At 36.8% G+C, this 22,336-nt stretch overlaps 1 protein-coding gene across 3 annotated transcripts in view; it reads left to right on the forward strand.

The window, feature by feature from the left end:
* The first annotated feature begins 7,528 nt into the window (after window positions 1–7,528).
* OTOGL (otogelin like) overlaps window positions 7,529–22,336 on the forward strand; it is a 131,750-nt gene continuing 116,942 nt past the window's right edge. For 2 of the 3 annotated variants that reach the window (XM_072772890.1, XM_072772892.1), the window contains exons 1-6: window positions 7,529–7,623; window positions 8,683–8,722; window positions 9,723–9,771; window positions 14,259–14,325; window positions 16,186–16,284; window positions 17,910–18,064. In XM_072772890.1, the coding sequence (XP_072628991.1) occupies window positions 7,548–7,623; window positions 8,683–8,722; window positions 9,723–9,771; window positions 14,259–14,325; window positions 16,186–16,284; window positions 17,910–18,064 (486 nt within the window). In that variant the 5' untranslated portion in view covers window positions 7,529–7,547. Of the gene's footprint in view, window positions 7,624–8,682; window positions 8,723–8,835; window positions 9,001–9,722; window positions 9,772–14,258; window positions 14,326–16,185; window positions 16,285–17,909; window positions 18,065–22,336 lie in introns of those variants that run through there. The other variant, XM_072772891.1, reaches the window with a different exon arrangement.

A 22,336-nucleotide genomic window follows, 5' to 3' on the forward strand; every position in this document is an offset into this window, starting at 1 on the left:
CTGAGCCGAAGGCAAAGGCAGATCCTCAACTGCTGAGCCACCCAGGTGTCCCAACTACCATAGAATTCTTAAGTGAAAGTCCTTATCCCTAAGATCCTCAGTTCCCCCAAAAATGTCTCCTAAATTTCCAATCTTGTCACAACTTCCCTTTCATTGAAGTCACCCGAACTCCCATAAGTGGAGCACTGTAATAGGAGTCTAACTTAGGGGTTCTCCTGGATCTGGCTCTTGGACAACAGAAGAATGAGCAAGAGTCAGTACGATGCTTTGGAGTAATGGGACTATTTTACAAGGCCTCATTTCTGTTTCTCTTGGGGTTCTCACTCACAACTTTCATCTCCCTCTCTTACCTAATACCTTTCAAGAAGGTTTCCCTGGGAAAATTTAACCTGGTTTTGTGCGTATATATATTATCACAGTTTTCCAGTTTTTCTTGGGTCTAAGCAGATTATTTGGGGACCTTGGAAGAATAAATACCATCTGGGAGATGACTAGGAGAAAGATCTTGTCCCAAGATCTGCAGTGAACAAGCTGGAGACCCAGGAGAACCTATAGCTTGGTTTTTGTCTGAGTCTGAGTCTGAGTCCAAAGGCGGGAGAAAACTGGGGTCCCAGCTCAAAGACAGTCAAGCAGAGACAGAGAACTCTTCCTTACTCACCTTTTTTGTTCTATTCAGTTCTTCAGTGGGTTGGGGAGACCTGACAACATTGGGAAGGGCAATCTGCTTCACTCAATTTACCAATTCAAATGTCGACCTCATCGGGAACACCATCATCGACACACTCAGAATAATACTTAACCAAACATCTGGGCACCTTGTGGTCCTGTCAAGTTGACACATAAAATCAACCATCACAGTCATCCTCCTTTTTTCTCAGTCCTTCTGCGTCAGTCATGGATCACTGCATGTCAGGGAATGAAATTCTAGCCAAATTAAATTAAAAAGAAAGTTATTGGATAGTGGATAGTAGATGTGGTCATAGAAACCAGAATGTGGTGAAGCATTTTCTCCATCCTATACTTCTTTGCTTCGCTCTAACCATCTGCTCTGTTCTCCTCTTTCCTACTTCTACTTTCTTACTTCTCCTACTTCTCTTCTCATAGCTTTCTTTGCATATTTAACAGTATGCACAAGACTGCCAAAGAGCTGCCCGCTAATTCTGTGTGATCACAAAGCTCCAAGGCCCACACCTTATGACTACATGTGACTTTTATGTCTGTGATTTATATTTCAATACCTGAGGAGAAGAATTGGATCAGTTGTAGGACAACTATACTTTATTTTGCTTTTTGAAAAAAAGGTAGTATTTATTCATGAGAGACACACAGAGAGAGGCAGAGACACAGGCAGAGGGAGAAGCAGACTCCCTGCGGGGACCCTGATGTAGGACTCCATTCCAGGACCCTGGGATCACAACCTGAGCCAAAGGCAGATGCTCAACCACTGAGCCACCCAGGTGCCCCCATTCTTTTGTTTAATGTCAGGTGCCTATTCCTGGTGGCAAGAGAATGTGAGTGCTTTAGGTTCCTATTGTTGCTGTAACAAATTATCACAAATTTAGTGCCTTAAAACAGAAATTTATTGACTTTTAATTCTGGAGATCAAAAGTCTGAAATGAGTTTTGCTGGGTTAAAATCAAGATGTTGGCAGAACTGATTTTTTTCTGGAGGCTCTGGGGCAAACCCATTCCATTGCATTTTTGAGCTTCTGGAAGTTCCTGATATCCTTGGCTGTGGATATCTTTGTCTTTGAATCTTTCACTCTGATCCTTCTGACTTTCTTTCGCTGATAAGGATACTTGTGATTACATTGGGCCCACGAGGATATAAGTTAAAGGAATCACTAACTTAATTATATCTATAAGTCTCTTTTGCCATATAAAGTAAAATTTACAGGTCCCATGTCTGAGAATTAGGACATGGATGTCTTTGGGGAGCTACTATCCCACCTATCATAGAGAGAATCAAGATGTGTTGCTTTGGGAGGGTTTTTTTTTTTTTTTTTGCATAGGAATGTGGAAAGAGTAGGCTAATTTTATAACATACAGACTTTATTTTCCCAAACAAGAAACTGTTCACTAGAGGGTAGTGAGGCCGGCCTCCAGCTTCCACTTAATTTTTCTACTGTCTACATCTTTCCCCTCCAGTGGGATCTGTCAATGCTCCCATAGTTGTAATTCACTTGCATTCCTTTCTCGTACTACAATGAACTAGTTTGGTATTTAATTTCCCCAAAGTGAGATTCTCTATTACAATACAGATGTCTAACTCACTTAGATTCATGGATCAGAAAGCATGGGATGTAGTGGAGATGGGTTTGAAAATCTGTGCTTCTAATATACTCCCTAGGTGACTCTTTCACCCACCAAAGTTTGAGAACCATTACTGTATGCTAAGGTAAAGTTGATAAACTTATCTTGTTCAAGACTAAAGAAAACCTTCCAAGAGAATGAATTTGTTTCTACTGTAGCTTTTGGGGGATAATGATAATTTTTCATGTAACTCAGTAGGAATCTAATTCAGGCTGGGAGCCAGGGAGAGGGTACGTCAGGTTAAGGGGGGGGGGTATTTTTTTGTTGTTATTGTTTTTGAGATTTTCCAATCTTTATGTGGCTCTCAAATCACAGGGAAAGACTTGGTTTCTTCTAAATTATTTTTTATACTGATCTGTGTTCTGCTGAAAACCACAATGATGCTATGTCTCCAAAGGCAGTTTTTCCCAACCTTGCCAATTTAGGGAAGGTGAAAGAGGATAAGCTGATGTTTGACTCTCCAGTGGCTGTTGCAGTGGCTGTTGTCACAAATTATGTTGTCAGGTGTCTAAGTTAGAATCCTGATGTAATATGAAGTCATCCAACCATGACATTTAGATATGTGACAGGTCTTCTTTTATATTTTAAATAATTTGATCCAACTATGACATGTTTTGAAAAGCTTTCTTTATAAATTTGTGTTTGTTTGGAATAACTTGGTTAAAATTAGTAGAGGTTAAATTAGTTAAGTATTTCCCTGTGAATCATAGATGGCTCCATATTACATGTTTGTAATTCAGCTGGAAAAGTAAGTTGAAAATATATAAATCAGTAACTTAGAGAATAAGATCATATGATTTTTGATAGTTGATGGTTCTGTTTTTGGCAATATGGCAGATTAAGTGATTTAAACATTTGCCAACTATGAAATACTTAAATATGCTGAATCAAATAAAAGAGCCATTCATTTAAGTGGTTGGATGAGTTCACGAGAATGTAAGGGATATCACTAGAGGCCAAAAACAGAGCAGAAACTAGAGTTGGCCTTCCATTACTTTGGGTTTGGGATTTGAATTTTTATTTTGTAATCTGAGAATCCTCAAGATTAACTGAAATCTCTTGGAGCAATTGACAGAAGCAGATGCAAAATCTTTTTAGTGGGGCATATTCTCAGCCCTGGAGTAAAAGATTTCCATAGCAAACACCTTACAGACATGGACCTAAAATTCAAAATTATAAAACCCTTGAGGTAATTCACCCTAAGTATAAGAAGCAAACACAAAGGGTTATATCCCTCCTCTTCCTGAGAAATTCAAATAACATTATCCCTCGACAACTCTAAAATAAGAACACCTAAAATGATTGAAGATTTAAAATGAAAACATGAAAAACAAATTTATATTATTTTATATATATAGTGCATTATGTATTACACTATATAGTATAAATGCATAGAGCTATAGTAGTTTAGAGAATGAAGAGAACTGCCAGAAATACTGGTGTTATATCTTAAAATGATATTAAAATGTGGAAGAGAAGAAACTTGTAGGAATTTTGCTTCTTTCAAGATAACACTATTGCAAATCAATGACACCACAGCAACTTGAAAAACGAATGTCCTTATAAAATATAACACATTAACTTCTGGGAGTGGGCTTTAGATTGAAATCATGACCAACACAGATATCTCTTATGACACATAATCAAGTCTTGATTCAGAAAAGCTAAGATAAATGCCATTTGTAAATTAAATTATATGAAACATCCCAGAAATCTCCAAGCAACGCACCTCCTGAAAGCATGAATAGAATACTGCAAAACTATCTTATAATAAGGTAGTTAAATTCAGAGTGGTTAGAATCATGTCAAAGATATAGGATTCTTTTTGTTTGCTCAATGATCACAAATTCTGGATAACATCACTGAACCTGAAATGTTCTTGGTTTAGTAAAGAAAGGAATAATTGCATTTCACTAGTAGAATGTGATATGATGGGAATCGAATGTTATTTACTTTAGATTTGGTCTCAATGAATGAAAAATGAGTGCTATACAAATCACCAAGGACATTACATTTTCCCAAAGATAAGGAACTTCATTAAAATTACACCCCCTTTAAAAAATTATTGATGTAGAAGGCCAACATTTTCCCATTTTTGCCACTTGTTTTTAATGTGGCATGTTGAGGCCAATAGGCTGTCAGGTGTCAACTTTCTAAAGATCATATTCCATGTGGGAAAATGTGCAGTGCTCTTGTAGCAGAAAGGGAACTGTTTATTCCATGCATTATGTAGTCACCTCAGACTTCTTATGAACATAATATCTCTTCACAAGCTGATAGCTGACTCACTTTTTGCCAAAGTTCCTTTGTCACGGTAGAATGAAATATAAAAGCTGTCAACTAAATTTTGATAGTAATAACTACATGTAGCAACTGTCATAAATTCCTTTGTTGTGCCTCTGGGTTTAATCTTTTATCAAAACTCTTTATTCTATTGTAGCTATTCTCAAAAGTTTATTTTGCCTATTTTCATGTAACCTCATTTGGTGTAACGTGTTCATAATGTAGTTAGTTGAAAAAGACCTTGGGATTTGTCATTGTTTTCTTTGCTGCTGTTCATTCTCCTTTACTAGTCTACTACCAACTATAAGCCTGGATGGAGGAGGAATAGGAAAAAAGCATATACCAAACCTCTATCTATAGAACAAAGGTCACCCTGAAAATTTCTGTTATGATTTCTATTATATTCTTTTTGGTTTTTTTTTCTTTAAGATTTTATTTATTTATTCATGGGAGACACACAGAGAGAGGCAGAGACATAGGCAGAGGGAGAAGCAGGCTCCATGCAGAGAGCCCGATGTGGGACTCGATCTTGGGACCCTGGGATCACACCCTGAGCGAAAGGTAGTTGCTCAACCACTGAGCCACCCAGGTGTCCCTCTATTATATTCTTTACCAGAAAAAGCAATTTATAGTGTTTCAATGCATATAGTTCAAAACAGGAAAACAGTAATAAAAATGCCAGATGATATAGCCTTGGAATTTCCAACTTAAACTGGTGAAAATGGCTGTGATTCTTTTGAATCCAAAGTTTAAAGATACCACATGAAATTTGAGATGAGAACCTCGGAGTTGTTACATTTGAATTAAGGACATAAAATGTCAAAGTTTACACTAGAAATGAATACTTTTTACATGGCTTTATATTTCTGTTTACCAACCTTTTCTCATCAAGTTCTGGTAATGTTTAGAAAGATCTATCAGTATTACAAAAATGTTTATTTTTTTGAATTGTGAAGTTTGACTTTGGTTTCCACTTGGGAATTTCTCACATGTGTGTCACTTGTGAAAAATTTTCAGTTCAAAGAAAAATGTCAAACAGTAATAGACTGGGGAAAAAAATCCCAAAATATGATTTATAGATTCTTCATATTTTAGACTGACTTATACAGGAAACCATGAAGCCAAGAAAAATTATTATAAATTAAGGAGGGAATTTAATGTATATTTGTTACCTATAATTTCTACCCTTTCCAGAAAGAGTCAATAGCATTCTGCATAAACAAAATTGCTCTCTTAATTTAAAAATTTCTTTGGAGGAAAAAAGGTAAAAATTTCTTTGGAGAAAAATTATTGTTCTCCAAAAAAATTTCATACTGGGCTTTTAAATTTATTCTGTAGTCACATATTCTTAAGTGTCTAGAATATTTTATAGTTTTGATTATGGTTGAGTAGATACATATTTTTGGAACAGTATTTAGGGTATAACCATAAATAAGCCTATCTGTTTAGAATTATATTGATTCACTATCTAATTAGTTTAAGAGTGATGATGAATAAACTTTCAATAAATATTTGTTAAATATATACTATGCTTCAATTCTCTAAACCTATCCATCAAAATTTTAAAATGAGTGTACATGTGCAAGTACATAGACAGGGGCATAGCTACTTATTTTAATGAATTATAATGTATTTTCATGCTAAAAGCACAAACTTATAAGCAAACATCTCTTGGCTCATAGAATTAGCAATCATGTAGGTGATGGGAAGGGATTAAAATCATTTAGAACAAGAGTGAAAGATCATTGAATTTCGGACACAAGTAAGGAACTGTTCACAAAATAGACACTGGGCATGTAATATATGAGGATATCAGGGATATTTTACAGAAGAATGAGAATTCATCACAGAAGAGCTGTCTGAGTCCAACAAAATGCTAAGAACTAACTGCTGTGCTTTTGTCTCCAAGGTGGTTCCTGAGTAGTTGGACATTCTTCACTATTGTGCCCCCATCTGGTAAACAAGCATGACAATAGTGCAAGTAATGGATGGGATCTGCTATAGGGGGTGTGCACCCCTTATATGAGCATGGCTTTCACTCATTTATGGAGCTCAAGTCATCTCTGTAAGGTTCACTGTGAAGTACTTGAGCTGTTCTGTGATTCCCATCTGAGTAGTCAGTTAATCGCTTCCAGAGCAGAATGCTCTTAGCGCTGGAGTAAGTCCTCCTTTGTTGTCTAATGAGGTACCCATCATGGAGGATGGAAGAATGGGCTGTGAAGGGACGGTCTTAGGGCTACACGCATGACTTTAATTTCTTTGTAAAGTCGGATATTAGAATATCATCTTTTTTTTTTGGCTTATTTTCCACTTCTGTTGCAGAATGTTTAACAGAAAGATGTGTGGGCATGTGAGATGCCAGCTGAGGTTACACTGTAATGGGATTTGAGTGGAAAATATATGCACATAATTTTCATTTACTTTTAATTTCTAAAAAAGTTATGAGAACATCTAGGCATTAGAAAACTGATAGGATTTTATTTCACCTTTTTTTTCCCCAAAGGTCAGGTAATTATTTTATGAATAAAACACAGATAATAGATCAACAATTAGGAATAATGGTTATCTTCTGTGACATCAGGAGATAACAATAGGCTTTTTGTTTTTTTGTTTTTGCTGCTGCTGTCTCTAGAAGTTGTAAAGGGCTAATATAGGATAAAAAGGCGTGTGATGTGCAGGAGTGGGGTAAGGTGTAACCAATACGGGCTTAGGTAAGCAGCTGCCATGCATCACTAATGAGAGACTCCGCTAAAGGGTTTGGGGTTGCCTGCAAGCTCTAAAGCTTCAGATGCTGTATGTAGTTAGAAAGACAGGAATTTCTTTTTGAATTACTTTATTACAAAGTTATATTTACAAGAATTGGAGCACTCTACAAATACGGATACTTCTACGATGCCATCATAGTAAAGGCCAACAATTTGGTTGCATTTCAGGGAGAAAAGCTCCACTGAAATGAACATTGTGAGGAAACTCAATTTAATGATACCTTGGAGTATACTCTTGCTTCATATACTGTTTTCTTTACAAGGTAAGAACTTACGTGAAATTTTACCTGATTTTATTGTGTCTTAATTTCTCTTGCAAGTACAATGAACAATTTTCCCTTGTACTGGAAATTACTTTGAAGTCATTGGAATGGATATATACTAAATGACACCCAGACCGTCTTTCTGAAAATTCTTAGTAATATAGATAATTTGGGACTTTTCATCTTTTGACTCTTTCCTTCAAATGTTAAAATTAGGCTTTTCTCATGATAAGCAAGTATACTGGAAGAAACTCTGATTTTATTTTTTTCTTTTCTAAAAGATGATTTAAAATAGCTGTCTGTATAACTTAAACATTTGAAATTTTATAATTAGAGAGAAATCAAGTCCTTAACCTTTCATCATACCATCAACCCGAAGAATGGCAAAAAGTTGTTTTTAAGAAGGACTTTATCATTTAGGGCTAATAATTGATTTTTTATTATTTTTATGGTGATTTTATTTATAAATTAATGTTTATAAAATATTTTCAGGAGGAGAGCATTTATTTACCTTCACTTGTTAGTTTTTAATCCCTGAAAAGAGCTGTATATTTTGGGATTTGTAGGGGAAGTGAGAGGATCTACTGAAATGTAAGACTAGAAAGATCATGGACCCTGTCTTCCAATCCTTGGAGTAACTGAAGTTCCAAGGAGAAAATGACATAGAGCATTGAGAGCTGGAGGGTATTTAAAGATGCACTTGCCCAATACCATCATTTTTTAATGTTTTTGCTAGCTTGCCTAAGCTTGGCATTTACTAAGTGGTAGGACCAAGACTAAAACTTGGATCTCTGACTCCAATTCTAGCGCTCGTTCCTCTGTATTATGTCTCCATGAATCTAGGTACACTGTTCCTTCTATCCAGATTAAAATTCCCCCTCATGTCTCACAGGGAATTTGCTGCTTGAAATCCACTAGAAAATGCAAATTAACTCATAGAATTCAGTCTAAGATTTAGAATTTAAGTTAAAATGATCCATTATAATAACCAGAACATGGGACCAAGAAAATTGTATAATTTTTTCCCCATTCTTATCTTTATATATTTATCTCTGGCAGGATATATTTGTGCGTCATCCATCTCGACAAAAGTATCAAAGTGAGTATTTTTTGCTCTTTCTGTCCTCTAAAACATAGTTAATGGGAATGAGCATAGCTCAGCAGATAAATGTATCTGCTTTTGAAAAAAACCATTAAATATTTTACAATATAAGGGCATGAGATGTAGTTCTTTAAAAAACAGTTCCATGAATTAAAAATTATCAGCCATTCGTTTTCCTATTTGTGAAGAAAAAGTCTTTCTTTTCATTTTAATTATAAGATGGGTTCTTGGTGGTGTCCACTGACTGTAGATACTAAGGAGATGTTCCTTCAAAGGTTTATTTATTTATTTATTTATTTATTTATTTATTTATTGTTATTTTTTGTTATTTTTTTTACTTCAAAGGTTTATAAAGAGGTTATGTGGGGTAATTTCTCCTTTTATATTGTTATTATTAATATACATTGTTGATTATATATGTGCTGTATCTTAACATAGAGTAAAACAATTTCTAATGATAAAAACAACAAAATTGTTCCAGCAGGAAAATCATTTTTTGGACTAACCCGATCTGGTTAATGAAAAGCAGAATTGTATTCATCATTTGATTTTGATAAATCAGTTTGATGTCTTATTCCCATTAACGTTAATCTATGCTTTATGATGTGGAAAGAGAGAACTATTATGTTTGGAGAAAGTGAATACTTACCTCACCAGTTTTATGAAGTCGTGTGGAGAAAAATATTGTGTGTGTCAGTACTACAATATTACACGATTTTGTTTATTTCTCTATTTTGAAGTTCCTTCCTAAAATTCAGTTTACATCAGAGATTGGAGAGATCTGGGGACACTCTTGGATTTTGTAAAATGAGACAGCACCACCACCTAAATCTAACCCCTCCAAGAGGGGAGGGGGACTTTTTAATGTTAAACCAAGAAAGACCTCTTTGATAAAGTGATGGAAATCAGGAGGAAAACATCAGCTCTCTCCTGGGAAAGGCTTGTTCAGGTTGCTTAGGGGCCTTTGACTATACAAGTTCTTTTTGTTTTCTTCCAGAAACGGGCTTAATGAAAATCGACAGAAAAGAGCTCTTTTAGCAGCCCAGGTAGGTTGTGCCTCAGATGGAGAGAGGCAGAGAAATAATCCATTCTGCTTGGGGACTCTGCTGTCACTTCAACAATGAGACCTTTGTGAAGGGGAATAAAATGCTAAAAACAAGACAGGAAGGAGATAGAGGCAAAGTAACTTTTCTACTGCCTTTCTGCAATCCTCAAATTCATGCTTAGTTCACATTTACTTGTTCGGTCAAGTGCTTTTTTGCTGTTCACCTCAGATACCTAGCGATCGGCTCACAGCATGTGTGGGAGGTTTAATCTCATCTACTTGCCAGAAATTTTTTAATTGGTTTAAAAATTCAGCATGATATCAGAGCAATGACAGTTGGACAAATACAAGTCAAAGGGGGCAGAGAAAGGTATACATGATCTGAGTATCATGGCATCAAAAGGGCATCAGAGGTGTTCTGACAGCTTTTATAGTGTCTGACAAATCTCAGTGACAGACACTTCTGGAAAGGTAACCTTCATTTTTGGAGGGGCGTGTAGCCCTGAATCTGAGAAGGCCCTCCTGCCTAGGTCCCCTTATATAAAGGATGTTGGATGATATAATTGCAATATTTTCAAACTACAATTGGAATGTTCAAGGAAATGAGTTTAAAAAATATTTCTCTGTAAAAGATAGTTGGGGAAGTAGAGAATCCTAACTTAAAGGCATTTATGGGAAAGTAACGTGATTTGTGTATTTATATAGCAAATGGCTTATGTATTCAAGGAGACCTTTGTCAAATCCTGAATTGCAATAAATTCTGCTAGTATTTTCTGGTAAATGCCTGAATTTGTATATTTTTGGTGTTAATTAAAGAGAACTGAAAATGGATCTGATAATTTAAAGGACAGAACTAATTTATTCTTATTCAAAATAGAAATCCTTTTTTTTTTTTTTGGTACTGAAATGGGCAAAAGATTGTCTAGAAAGGAAACACTTTTTTCCCTTAAAAATGGTGTTTTGTGTACTTAAGTATTTATGTATCATGTGAAGTGGTTAAAATGATTTTTCTCTGAGAAATTTAACTAAATATTTGTCAGTTGACCATATTAACCACAAATAGACATCAGCATGACTCAGGAGAAAATCCAATTTTGGAAAAAAATGCATTTTGGTTAATCCACTAGTGTCAAAAATCTGTGAAATACACCCCTAAGTGATCACATAAAGATCCGTGGATGAGGTTATACTGTTTTCCATTTAGATATTCCTAGAATTTGTATAATTTACCCCAAAGGAGTTACCTTTGTTTAGCTAAGTGAGGGACATGCTTACCTTCTCGTGACTTCTCTTTTAGAGAGAATGGAGAGCAGGCCGTCTGCACCTGCTCTATTTCCTGCAGCTAGTGAACGTGCATCACAATTATTTAACATCTGAACAGGTTTTAAAAGAAGAAATGCTGAAGAAGGGCAGTGAGATCATAATCACAGTCGCACTGCTTAGGATTGAAATTTCATCTGTCCTGAGGGCATTCTTGTCCACTGATTCACAACTCCTGCTCTAGGAAGACGGAGGGAGCCCTGATGTATAGATATCTGTGCAAGTTAGGATTCAGAACTATGTTGGCAAAGATGAACAATGAGCAAAGAAAGGATAGACACGGACTTCTGTCAATGGTATATTTGTAGGCTGCAGTGATTTCTCATCTAAAGACTGCCTCTCTGTGCTTCCCACCCTCCTGTGGAGATGTTATCAGCAAGGAGAAAGAATGGGCTGTCATCTTTTATCAGTGATGTGGATGTGTGCACCCAGTGCCTGGAATTCTTTTGCATTTGTGTTACATTGCAAAATTTTTCTCCTGAAAGCGAGTACGGAGACAGAGACTTAGGTGCAGCCAATTTATTTGGGAAGTGGGCAAATGAGAGAGAAGTGAGTCCAGAAAGGAAGCAAATCTAAGAGTATGTTAAGGAGGGGCTTCTGGGGCTGAGTGTTGGTGGGGGGCCCCTGAGGAGCTGCATAGAATGAGTCGCAGCATTGTTTCTCCACGGGATGGGGGAAGCTGGGGTATTTATCTACTGATTCCCATCTCTCATTGATTGAGGGTGGCCTCTGGGGAGCCTTATAGCCCTGGGAAGGCATTTTCTGTGGTCTCTCCTGCTTGGATTCTGCTCTGAGACAGAGACAAGGAAGCCAGGGCTTGGAGTTGAAGTGTCTCCATGGGCACAGAAACCCAGATGCAGGTGGGCTGAGAGGATGTGGAGGGAGATTCAACAGAATCTTTTATAGTCATGGTTCTAAACAGACTTGGCAGGCAGATCATTCCCATTTGAATAATGCCTATTTTCAGTTCAGCTGGTGTTTTTTGATGACATATAAGAACTGCACTAGAGACATAACATGAGTAGCAGTGCTTATTGTCTAGATACTCAAAGCCTAGTGAAGGAAGACCTGTAAAGAGGCCATTTCTGTGTTACTTGTTCATTGAATCTAAAACCCCATCAATTATTTGCCATTATTTATATGAATTAAAAATAAAAGTGCTCCCAATTATACATATAATGCCGTTATATGTATATGCCATTCTGCATTCAGGTTGGTTAGAAAAGTAAAAGCTATGTATGTGCCTTGTCTTAGCATTGGTCAAATGTAGTATGATGCATGGACCTTGTGGTAAATAGGATGCTGAGGTAACTAGGATGCTCTGTGACCAGGAGGCTGGTGTGCTAAGCACCTGAATTTCGATGGAGGTGTAGCCTGAATCGGGTAAGAGGATATGGAGCAAAACAATGATATATTCTAGAGTTGGTCTATTCTTGTCTGACATATTCGGTTTTTGCCTAATAATAAAAATAGGTAACATGTTTGCAACCCTTGTTATGTGCCCAGCACTACTCTTGGTGCTTTACTTACCCCATTTCATTGAATACAATTCTACTCTTATTCTACTTGATAGATTGGGAAACTGGGGCTGAGCAGATTACATCATTTGTTCAAGGTTACTAAGCCCATATGAGGCAGAGTGAAGCCACAATATATTTTTAGTGAGCATCAGAGAGAAGTCACTGGAGCTGAAGTCACTCCAGTGCTTAGGAATATTAGTAGCTGTGCTAGAGGTAGACAGTTGGAAACGCTATGGCTACAGAGATGATAAGATTTGTTGTCTTGGGGGAATCAAAGTCATAGCTTGTTGTGATTTTAACTTAATTTGAAGACAGGTGCAAAGGCAAAAAGGGGAGACTGAGCAGTGAGGATAGAACCTGGGAGGAACGAGAACTGGAAACAGTGAAGTTGGAGCCGTAGTGCTGAGCAAGGAGTTCAGGAAGGAGTGTTGAAGTGTGAAGGAGAGTGTGGGAGTCTCTTCCCTGACCTGGGGCAGATGTGGCTCTTAAAAGAATAAATACTTCGCTGGAAAATGGCAAAAGAAAACTCAGTGTGTAGGAAGGAGACCAGGATCTGTTGAGGTAGGACTTTGACCCGAAATCACATTCCTTGTCCCCCCTTTCTCCTTGCCCTTTTCAATTTTTCTAAGAACGTCGGTATTCAATTTGACAATTATGTGGCAGATCTTGGGAGTGTGTGAACATAAGAATGCTTTTTGGAAAGGTCATTGCTTCACACCATACACTGAATTGTCACCGAGTTTGAATAAAAATATTTAATTGATTAGATTTAGTAATCCACAATTACTTGCTAGTAAGCTCTCTTGACCTCCAGAAATCTTAAGGTTTATCTGGGTTGCTTAGATTAACATAAATCTCTTTATTGCTGATCCTCTATGTGGGAGTCACTTCACTAGAAATTTTACATACATCACTTTAATTTATTGTCATAACCGCACCATTAAGTAGGTACCATCATTCCATTTTACACACAAGTAAAAGAAGGCTCTAAGAGGTTAGGAAGCTTTTTTTTTTTCTTTTCTTTTTAAGAGGTTAGGAAACTTGCCTAAGAGTATGTGATGTTCGAATCAGGACTCTAATCCAGGTCTGACTGGTTCCATAATTCATACTCTTAACCGTTACCCTAAAGTGGTGGGGCGTCTATAAAAAGGTATATTTGAATGTTCTATGAACTTTAAAGTGTCAGTTCTTTGGAGACTGAGGGCAACACACGCACACTGCAGCAGCAGAAGCTTCTGTGGATGGTGTCTTCACAGATGGCTCGGCAGGCCATGTGGACATCCCTGTCTGCTGGTCCATTGGCCCCGTGCATTTTCTCCAGACCCTTCCGCACTTGAAATATTCAGAGAAGAGCATCTTCTGTAGGCAGAGCAGACAGTGCAAAGATTAGACTTTACCCAGGCTCTTTTTCAGGGAGGACAGAGGGGCAGGGGAAGAACCGAGCTCAGGGAAATTAAAGACTCGTCAAAGCCAGGTAAGAGGCAAGACCAAACCAGGTCAGAGGGCTTCACTGAGATTGCCTCCATAAGCCCAGGACACAGAGTCAGCACTTTATAATTTCTGCATCTGTAACTATTTCCCAGACTTCCTGTTTGACTTGAATTTGAATAATTTAACCATCATGAATTTTTATTTCTGTCTTTCAAAGTTGGAAGCAACGTCTCCAAGATATTTCTTCCATGAAGCTATTAACTGGGGTGAAAGCAAAATAAAAGGTGGGTGTCACACCTTCATTTTTGGATTTGCTTTCTTAAAAGTCTCCTTTCAGAGATATATTGAATTAACTATTCCCACTTAATGCATAGAGAAAACTGAGCCAGGATGGTAATAATAGTAATAGTATTACTATTAGTAGTAATAGTAATAATAGTAATATTATTTCTAATATAGCTTCCTGACCAGTAATAACTACATAGACAGGAAGAAATATCACTGGGTATCAGACAACTTTGTTCTGAATCATTTACTGGCTCCTTGATTCCTTGGCCTCCTTATTTTTGCTTACCCCTCTCCCATTTTCATTAAGCAGAATGCTGATGAGAGTTTGAAATTTAATTCAAGTTTTTCATTTTACTTAAGAGAAGAGCAATTCCTGGCTAGTTTTGGTTTGATGCTTGTTTCCAGGAGAATAAACTGGGCTGTAAATAAATTTTTGAACGGGATCCATGTGTCTAGATGTTGAGAAATGTATTTATTTATTAGCTATTTATATTAAAAACATAAGATTGTGATCTAATATAAAATTTAAAGGGGAAAAAACTGCATTTAAATTTGTGAAAAACATAATTTCTTACCTGTGTTGATGATCAAAATGGAAACAGCTCAATCTTCTTCAGTTAAGAGGTACTTAGAGAGTTGTAGGTCTTTAAATGTAAAGAGACATTTTAGATCAATGGACCTTACAGGAAAAAGGACAATGGGATTTCCTATTCTTGACTTGGGCAGAATTGTGGATAAATCATCGCAGTTAGTTAACTGCCTTCCATGACCTTAACATAGTCCAGAAAGGTACTACTTTATGGTGACTCAGAGATGTGTTCTCTTGATGTGTTCCTTAAATTCTTCCTGCTTGAAATTTGCCAATTGCTCCTTGTCCTCTCTCCTTATTACAGGAAAAATTTTCACTGTGATTCATTTGCATTTTTCAGACTCACTCAGAATCTCATAGTTTCTTGCTTCCTCTTTTCAACAGAATCCTTTGGGGAAATTTTTCTTTTGGTGATGGCCTGTCATGACTTTGGTTTATACCCCATTAAAATTAAGTATGGGTCAAAAAGAATGTATTATTTGTAAATGAGCCTGAGGATTAATTAGTACACACACTTTGAATGAAATGGTTAATTATCCTTCTCAAAAGTGAGAGTTTCCTTTTTTTTTTTTTTTGAGAGTTTCCTTTTGAGGGTTTTTTTTTTTAAAGATTTATTTATTTATTTATTTATTTATTTATTTATTTATTTATGATAGAGAGAGAGAGAGAGAGAGGCAGAGACACAGGCAGAGGGAGAAAGAAGCAGGCTCCATGCAGGTACCCCTATGGGGACTCGATCCCGGGACCCCGGGATCACACCTGAGCCAAAGACAGATGTTCAAGCACTGAGCCACCCAGGCGTCCCCCCTTTTGAGTTTTTTAATATTTTGCCTGATTCCTCGAGCTAATGATGGCTGCTCTTCTTTAATACAATACTCGTTCCTGGAGATAGAGCCCTTTGGACGTGCAACTGGGGCCAAACTCCATCAACGGAATCTTCTGCAGCTTGTGTATTTCTGGTTCTCATCATCTGGGACAAGGATTCCTTACATGGGAACTTGACCTTTCGATTGCTTGATGGAAGCTAACCTTTGCTCTCAGGGTAGTTTGAGATGTGAAAGCCTGTCTTTCTTGTTTCACAGCACACATAATGAAATGAACTAGATAGAGACTTGACGGGCTTAATTCTTTAGCTCATCAAGGCAAAAAGCCCAGGGTTCTGTTTGAATTAATAATGGTTACAGCTAGTCCAAGCTAAATCCTGACATATTATGTTTATAAGAACTGATGCACGCCAGAAGATAACTCATTTTTTTTGGTCCTTCAGGTTCTTGTCCTCATGAATGCCTTAACGGGGCTTTCTGTTCTAAGACTGGTACATGTGACTGTCAAATATTTCAGGCACTTGGGACACGGTGCCAGATTGGTAAGTTTCAGGGCCACTTGAGAGAATTATAAGTCAAGGAGCACTTAAAGGTGCAATTTGCTCTATCGGTGTTCATGTGCTGCGAGTTGTGGCAATCGTGTTAGGTGTTAACTAGTCTACATAATTCACTCGTATAAATTAGAAACAGTGTAAAAGAAAATACATATGTCCACTTTCTCACTGATCTCTACCATTTTCTCAAGTATTTTTTCCACTTCAAGGATGGAGGATATTAGTCCATTAAACCAGGTTCTTATTCGTTTCTTCTTCTTCTTCTTCTTCTTCTTCTTCTTCTTCTTCTTCTTCTTCTTCTTCTTCTTCTTCTTTTTTTTCTTTATAGATTAGATTTGTTATTTAGAGCCACTCATTCTTTTTGATTTCGAATTACTTGGCCATTATGTCCATAAAATAGAAACAGTTTTGAGAGCTCTTCGAAGGCAGAGGGTTCTCTAAAAATATTTTTATCCACAGTGTGTCTAGGATAGGCTCCCACATCAATAATGACAAATGCTAATTTGTTGAATAAATATATTTATGGAGTCTCTACTAAATGTCCGGTCCGGCTCTGGGGATACGATAGCGAATAATATAGACGTGTTTCTGCCCTCCTGGAGGTTATGGTCTAGAGGAAGGGACCAATGTACAAGGGGTACACATTAATTATACTTGTACCACATGCTATAAAGTACAAGATTCTCGAAAAATCTGCGAGGGAGGTAAAGGCATCCTGTCAGAGAAGACTGGATAATGAACTCTGTGTTTTATCCTGAAAAGGTCAAAGTTGGTCAAGGCTAATAAATTTAGGTAAAATTGCAAAGAAAAGACACAATGATTGTGTCTTATCTCCATGTTTCCTATAGCATGTATTAAAATGCTTTACATTGAGTGCTCAGTAGAGGTTTGCATATTGATTTGCATATTACTCTAAAGGGAAGGGTCTAGAAAATCAAAATAGAATAGAGGGTTCTCCATAAGAGAAGGGATGTAGTCATGGAGACAATAGGAGATGAAGTCATATAATTTAAGATGAATATTGCTTGAAATTTGGCCAGTTTAAGGCTATGAATTCCTAAATTCCAGCATACTTTGGATGACTAATGCTCCCCGTCCCGAGGTCTCAGACATCATATAAACATGCTCTTTCTGTTGTCAGTGGTTATTTTTCTCCGTGGACACTATTAAGATATTTTTGAAAGAAGTACAAAGTCTGGAGCACTCTAATGCTTCCTATGCAAATTTTTAGGACACTCAGTAGTGACATTTCTTTCTTTTCTGAGCCATTGTGTTTGTTTTGTCACTATTACCTTCTTTTACTATGTCATTTTCCCTACTCTTCTCTTCTTTCAGTCTTTCTTTGGAAGCAAAAACTAAGGAAGTTTCAAACATAAAACCTTTCTTCGAAACAACCTGGAGACCATATTACCATATTTTCCTTTAGGAGAGCTTAATAGTTTTGAGGGCAACTCATAATTTTGTGTTGGTTATTTCTTTCTGTGATATTGACCACTAAAGTAGAAAGTATTTACTTTAATGAAAATTAGAATCACTTACCATAACTGAACCTTGCCAGAAACAGGGTATAATTTCTTTTATTCTACTAAATATGATCCTATTTTTTTTTTCAGTGCCAAACATGGGCAATGGCAGAGATGGGATTTGCAAAACCTGGGGACAGTACCACTTTGAAACTTTTGATGGCATTTACTATTATTTCCCAGGAAACTGTTCTTACATTTTTGCAAAGGACTGTGGTAATTTGGAGCCTCGATACACCGTATGGGTAGGTGATCCCAGGGTATAATTAACATAAAGATTTTTTTCCTGACAAAGTCTCTATTTTTATTTTTTTAAGATTTTATTTATTTATTCCTGAGACACAGGGAGAGAGAGAGAGAGAGAGAGAGGCAGAGACACAGGCAGAGGGAGAAGCAGGCTCCATGCAGGGAGCCCGATGTGGGACTCAATCCCAGGACTCCAGGATCAGGCCCTGGGCCGAAGGCAGGCGCTAAACCACTGAGCCACCCAGGCTGCCCCAAAGTCTCTATTTTTAAAGGACTGGACAAATGATGGAAAATACACTATAATCATATCACGAATACTCAGGACTCTGACTGGGGAAGGAGAAGGATTGGTTCTTAATGGGATATACACAATTTGTAACTAAACTGAGTATATTCCAATGGGATGGAGCCTTGGACTGAGAGAGGAAGGGTTTGAATCCATGTGGGAGAGAGTTAGAGGCAATACAGGATGTCTATATCAACTCCAGGTGGTATCCCCATTCTTTAGATTTAATCAAACATTTTAAGAGGGAGTGGGTTCGGGCACTAACCAAATTACTCCTACATATTTCCTTCCTGACACTACCACTGTGATGTACCCCTGGGTTAATTTTTTTGGAGGCCCCCTTTAGTGTAAATCAGGAGACAGAGCACAGAAGCACGGGCCAGAGGACACAGAGACAGGCAGCTAGTTACTAGGTCGGTCCATACTATATACTTGAGCTCAGAGAGTTAGTGCTTAGTTGAATTCTCTATTTGGAAGAATTCTTAAGAGACAGCTCAAAATGCAAGCTGCAGTGACTAGTGACTCTAGTTGCAGTAAAAAAGTCAGGGACCTCTTTCCCTGTCTCACTACCTTCCCATGACTTTTCTCAGCTATCTCAAAGCCTAGTCAGGAAACTGCTGTGCTGTCCTGTTCAGAAGCTAAAACCCTCCATAGGTGTCATTTGCTTGAACCTCTGTTTCCTTTTCCCCTTTCTACCTTACATTGGAGTTGCCTAAATTCTCCTCTCCTAGGTGGTGCAAATATTAAAAAGTAGGCCTTGAAGCTTTTAAGAGCAACAAAAGACTTGTGACCCAGAAAGGAAATGAGGCCTATTGAAAGTTAACTTATGGGGCATAAGGATAAAAAGTTCTGTGTCTCTCTAGAAGTTATTGGCACGCAGCTTCAGTATTTACCGGGCTCTTGTTTCCAATCACTTATTGTCTGTCTCGCTGGGTTTATCACTGTAACACCTTCTAACACCTTCTGACTCCCTCATTGAAATGTTCGTGTCCAGGGTCTCACCCTTTTGAAGAATAAAGTGTCAACTAGATAATCTATCCCTTGATAATAGCACACAATGCTGAACTGTGCTCCCAGAGTTAATTTTGTTTCTACTTGGCTCTGTTTTGGCTGCTGGAATCTTCTTTCTAGGCAACAAATCCAACTGCTTTATTTTTTTTCTTTATTTTTTTTTATATAAATTTATTTTTTATTGGTGTTCAATTTGCCAACAATCCATCTGCTTTAAATGTCATCTTTCCCCTGATTATAGAAGTAGTCTCTTTTCTTTCTTTCTCTTTCTTTTCTTTTCTTTTCTTTTCTCTTTTCTTTTCTTTTCTTTCTTTTCCTTTTCTTTTCTTTCTTTTCCTTTTCTTTTCTTTTCTTTTCTTTTCTTTTTTCTTTTCTTTCTAGGAGATTATAGAAGTAGTCCCTTTTCTTTTCTTTCTCTTTTCTTTTCTATGATTATAGAAGTAGTCCCTTTTCTTTCTTTCTTTCTTTCTTTCTTTCTTTCTTTCTTTCTTTCTCTCTCTTCTTTTCTTTTTTCTTTTCTTTTCTTTTTTCTTTTCTTTTCTTTTCTTTTTTCTTTTCTTTCTTTTCTTTTCTTTTCTTTTCTTTTCTTTTCTTTTCTTTTCTTTTCTCTTTTCTTTCTAGGAGATTTTAAAAATTTATTTGAGAGATAGATAGAGAGAACATGAGTGAGAGATGGGCAGTGAGAGATGGAGAGGCAGGCTCCCTGCTGAGCAGGGAGCCCAACTTGGGGCTCAATCCCAGGACCCCAGGATCATGACCTGAGCTGAAGGCAGACCCTTAATGGACTGAGCCACCCAGGTGCCCTGAAGTAGTTCACTTTTCTTATAGAAAATTTGAAAACTTCAGAGAAGTCTAAAAAAATAATGTTAGAATTGCTGCTGTATAGACTTCTATATACACCACATCTTCTTTATCCATTCTTCAGTCAATGGAATTTGGGCTATTTCCATAGTTTGGCTATTGTTAATAATTGTGGGGAGATGTGCCCCTTTGAATCTGTATTTTTTTTATCCTTTGGGTAAATACCTAGTAGTGCAATTGCTGGGTGGTATTTTTTAACTTCATTTTTAACTTTTTGAGGAAACTCTGTACTGTTTTCCAGAATATTAGTGAGCCATCAAAAATAATGAAATCTTGCCATTTGCAACAACATGGATGGAGCTAGAGTGTATCATGTTAAGCAAATTAAGTCAACCAGAGAAAGACAAATACCACATGGTTTCACTCATTTGTGGAATTTAAGAAGCAAACAGATGAACATATGGGAAGAGGGAAAAAAAAGAGAGGGAAGCAAACCATGAGAAACTCTTAAGGGTAGAGAACAAACTGAGAGTTGATGGATGGGGTGTCAGGGATGGGCTAGCTGGGTGATGGGTATTAAGCAGGCACTCTAGATGATGGGCACTGGGCGTTATATATAAGTGATGAATCACTAAATTCTACTCCTGAAACCAATGTTACACTATATGTTAACTAACTAGAATTTAAATAAAAAATTGAAAGAGTTAACCGCTGCTGAGTTCTTCTACTCTTTTTGCCTCTGAATTTTAAACACATTTATAATCTTGAAATCATACTATGTATAATTTTCTGTGGTGATTTTCACCTGGTAGTTATGTCAAGAACTTACCTCCATGTCAAGTATTCTTGAAAAACTAAAATTTTGTTAGCTGTATTTGTTCCAACTTACAGAGTACTCAAGTTATTTACTTATATTCTGTTCTAGAAATGTAGATTTTAAAAAATATTTTCAGGGACACCTGGGTGGCTCAGTGGTTAAGCGTCTGCCTTCAGCTCAGGACTTGATTCTGGGATCCTGGGATCAAGTCCTGCATTGGGCTCCCCTCACGGAGTCTGCTTCTCCCTCTGCCTTTGTCTCTGCCTCTCTCTCTCTCTCTCTGTGTGTGTGTGTCTAGTTATAAATAAAGAAAATTAAAAAAAATTTTTTTTCAGTATCATAGTAGACATTTTGACAAACGTCTTTATGCATCTATCCTTTTTATATTCCTGATCCTTTTCTTTTTCTTTCTAAATTTAATTCTTTTTAAATTTAATTTTACTTTCATAAAAATAATACATATACATAGTTAAAAAAATTCTTCTAAGGCATGTGAAGTGAAAGTGTAGCCCCTGCCTATCTTGACTCTCAACCCTAGCTAAAATCTGGCTCCTCATAGGCATAGGCATTTCAGCTCTTTTTTTTTTTTTAATTTAATTTAATTTTTTTACTTCAGCTCTTTAAGCTGTTTCTTCTGATTTTTATCGTACATGCCAAAATATGCTATTATTTTTTTAATCTTTCAAAGTTAGGCCTTACTCAGTCATTTCCTACTACGGATGGAATCATCTTTGTTGTACCACCCTCCAGCCCCTAACTTACACACACATACATACACACAGACACACACATATTTTCCTTCCCTCCTCTTTGCAGTCATATCACATTTTAGGTTAAATGATATCTGGTTTTTAGATTATTGTCATTTAAATATTGTAAATATATGAATTCATATAAATATTGTTTAGAGATAAGCCCAATAGTTTGTTATGATTTTATTTTTCTTCTTTGTGCATTTGTATAGAATTAGTAATTATTCCATTTTTTATTTGCTGCATTTTCTATACTCCAAACACTAATGCTTCTTTTTCTTCAAACTCTCTAACTTGATACATTTCTTCTCAATATGATCAGATATTTATAGTTTGCTTTTTGAATCTTTGAAATTAACTTTGGAATAGAGTAAGAAAATCTAACATTCTTCTCCTTCCTTCTCTTCTTGTTTTCTTTATTCTTTTCTTTTTTCTTTTCTTTTCTTTTCTTTTCTTTTCTTTTTTCTTTTCTTTCTTCCTGTCTTTCTTTCTTTCTTTCTTTCTTTCTTTCTTTCTTTCTTTCTTCCTTCCTTCCTTCCTTCCTTCCTTCCTTCCTTCCTTCCTTCCTTCCTTCCTTTCTTTCTTTCTTTCTTTCTTTCTTTCT

This window comes from Canis lupus, chromosome 13 (genome assembly GCF_048164855.1).
Source record: "Canis lupus baileyi chromosome 13, mCanLup2.hap1, whole genome shotgun sequence".
Taxonomy (NCBI): Eukaryota; Metazoa; Chordata; class Mammalia; order Carnivora; family Canidae; genus Canis; species Canis lupus.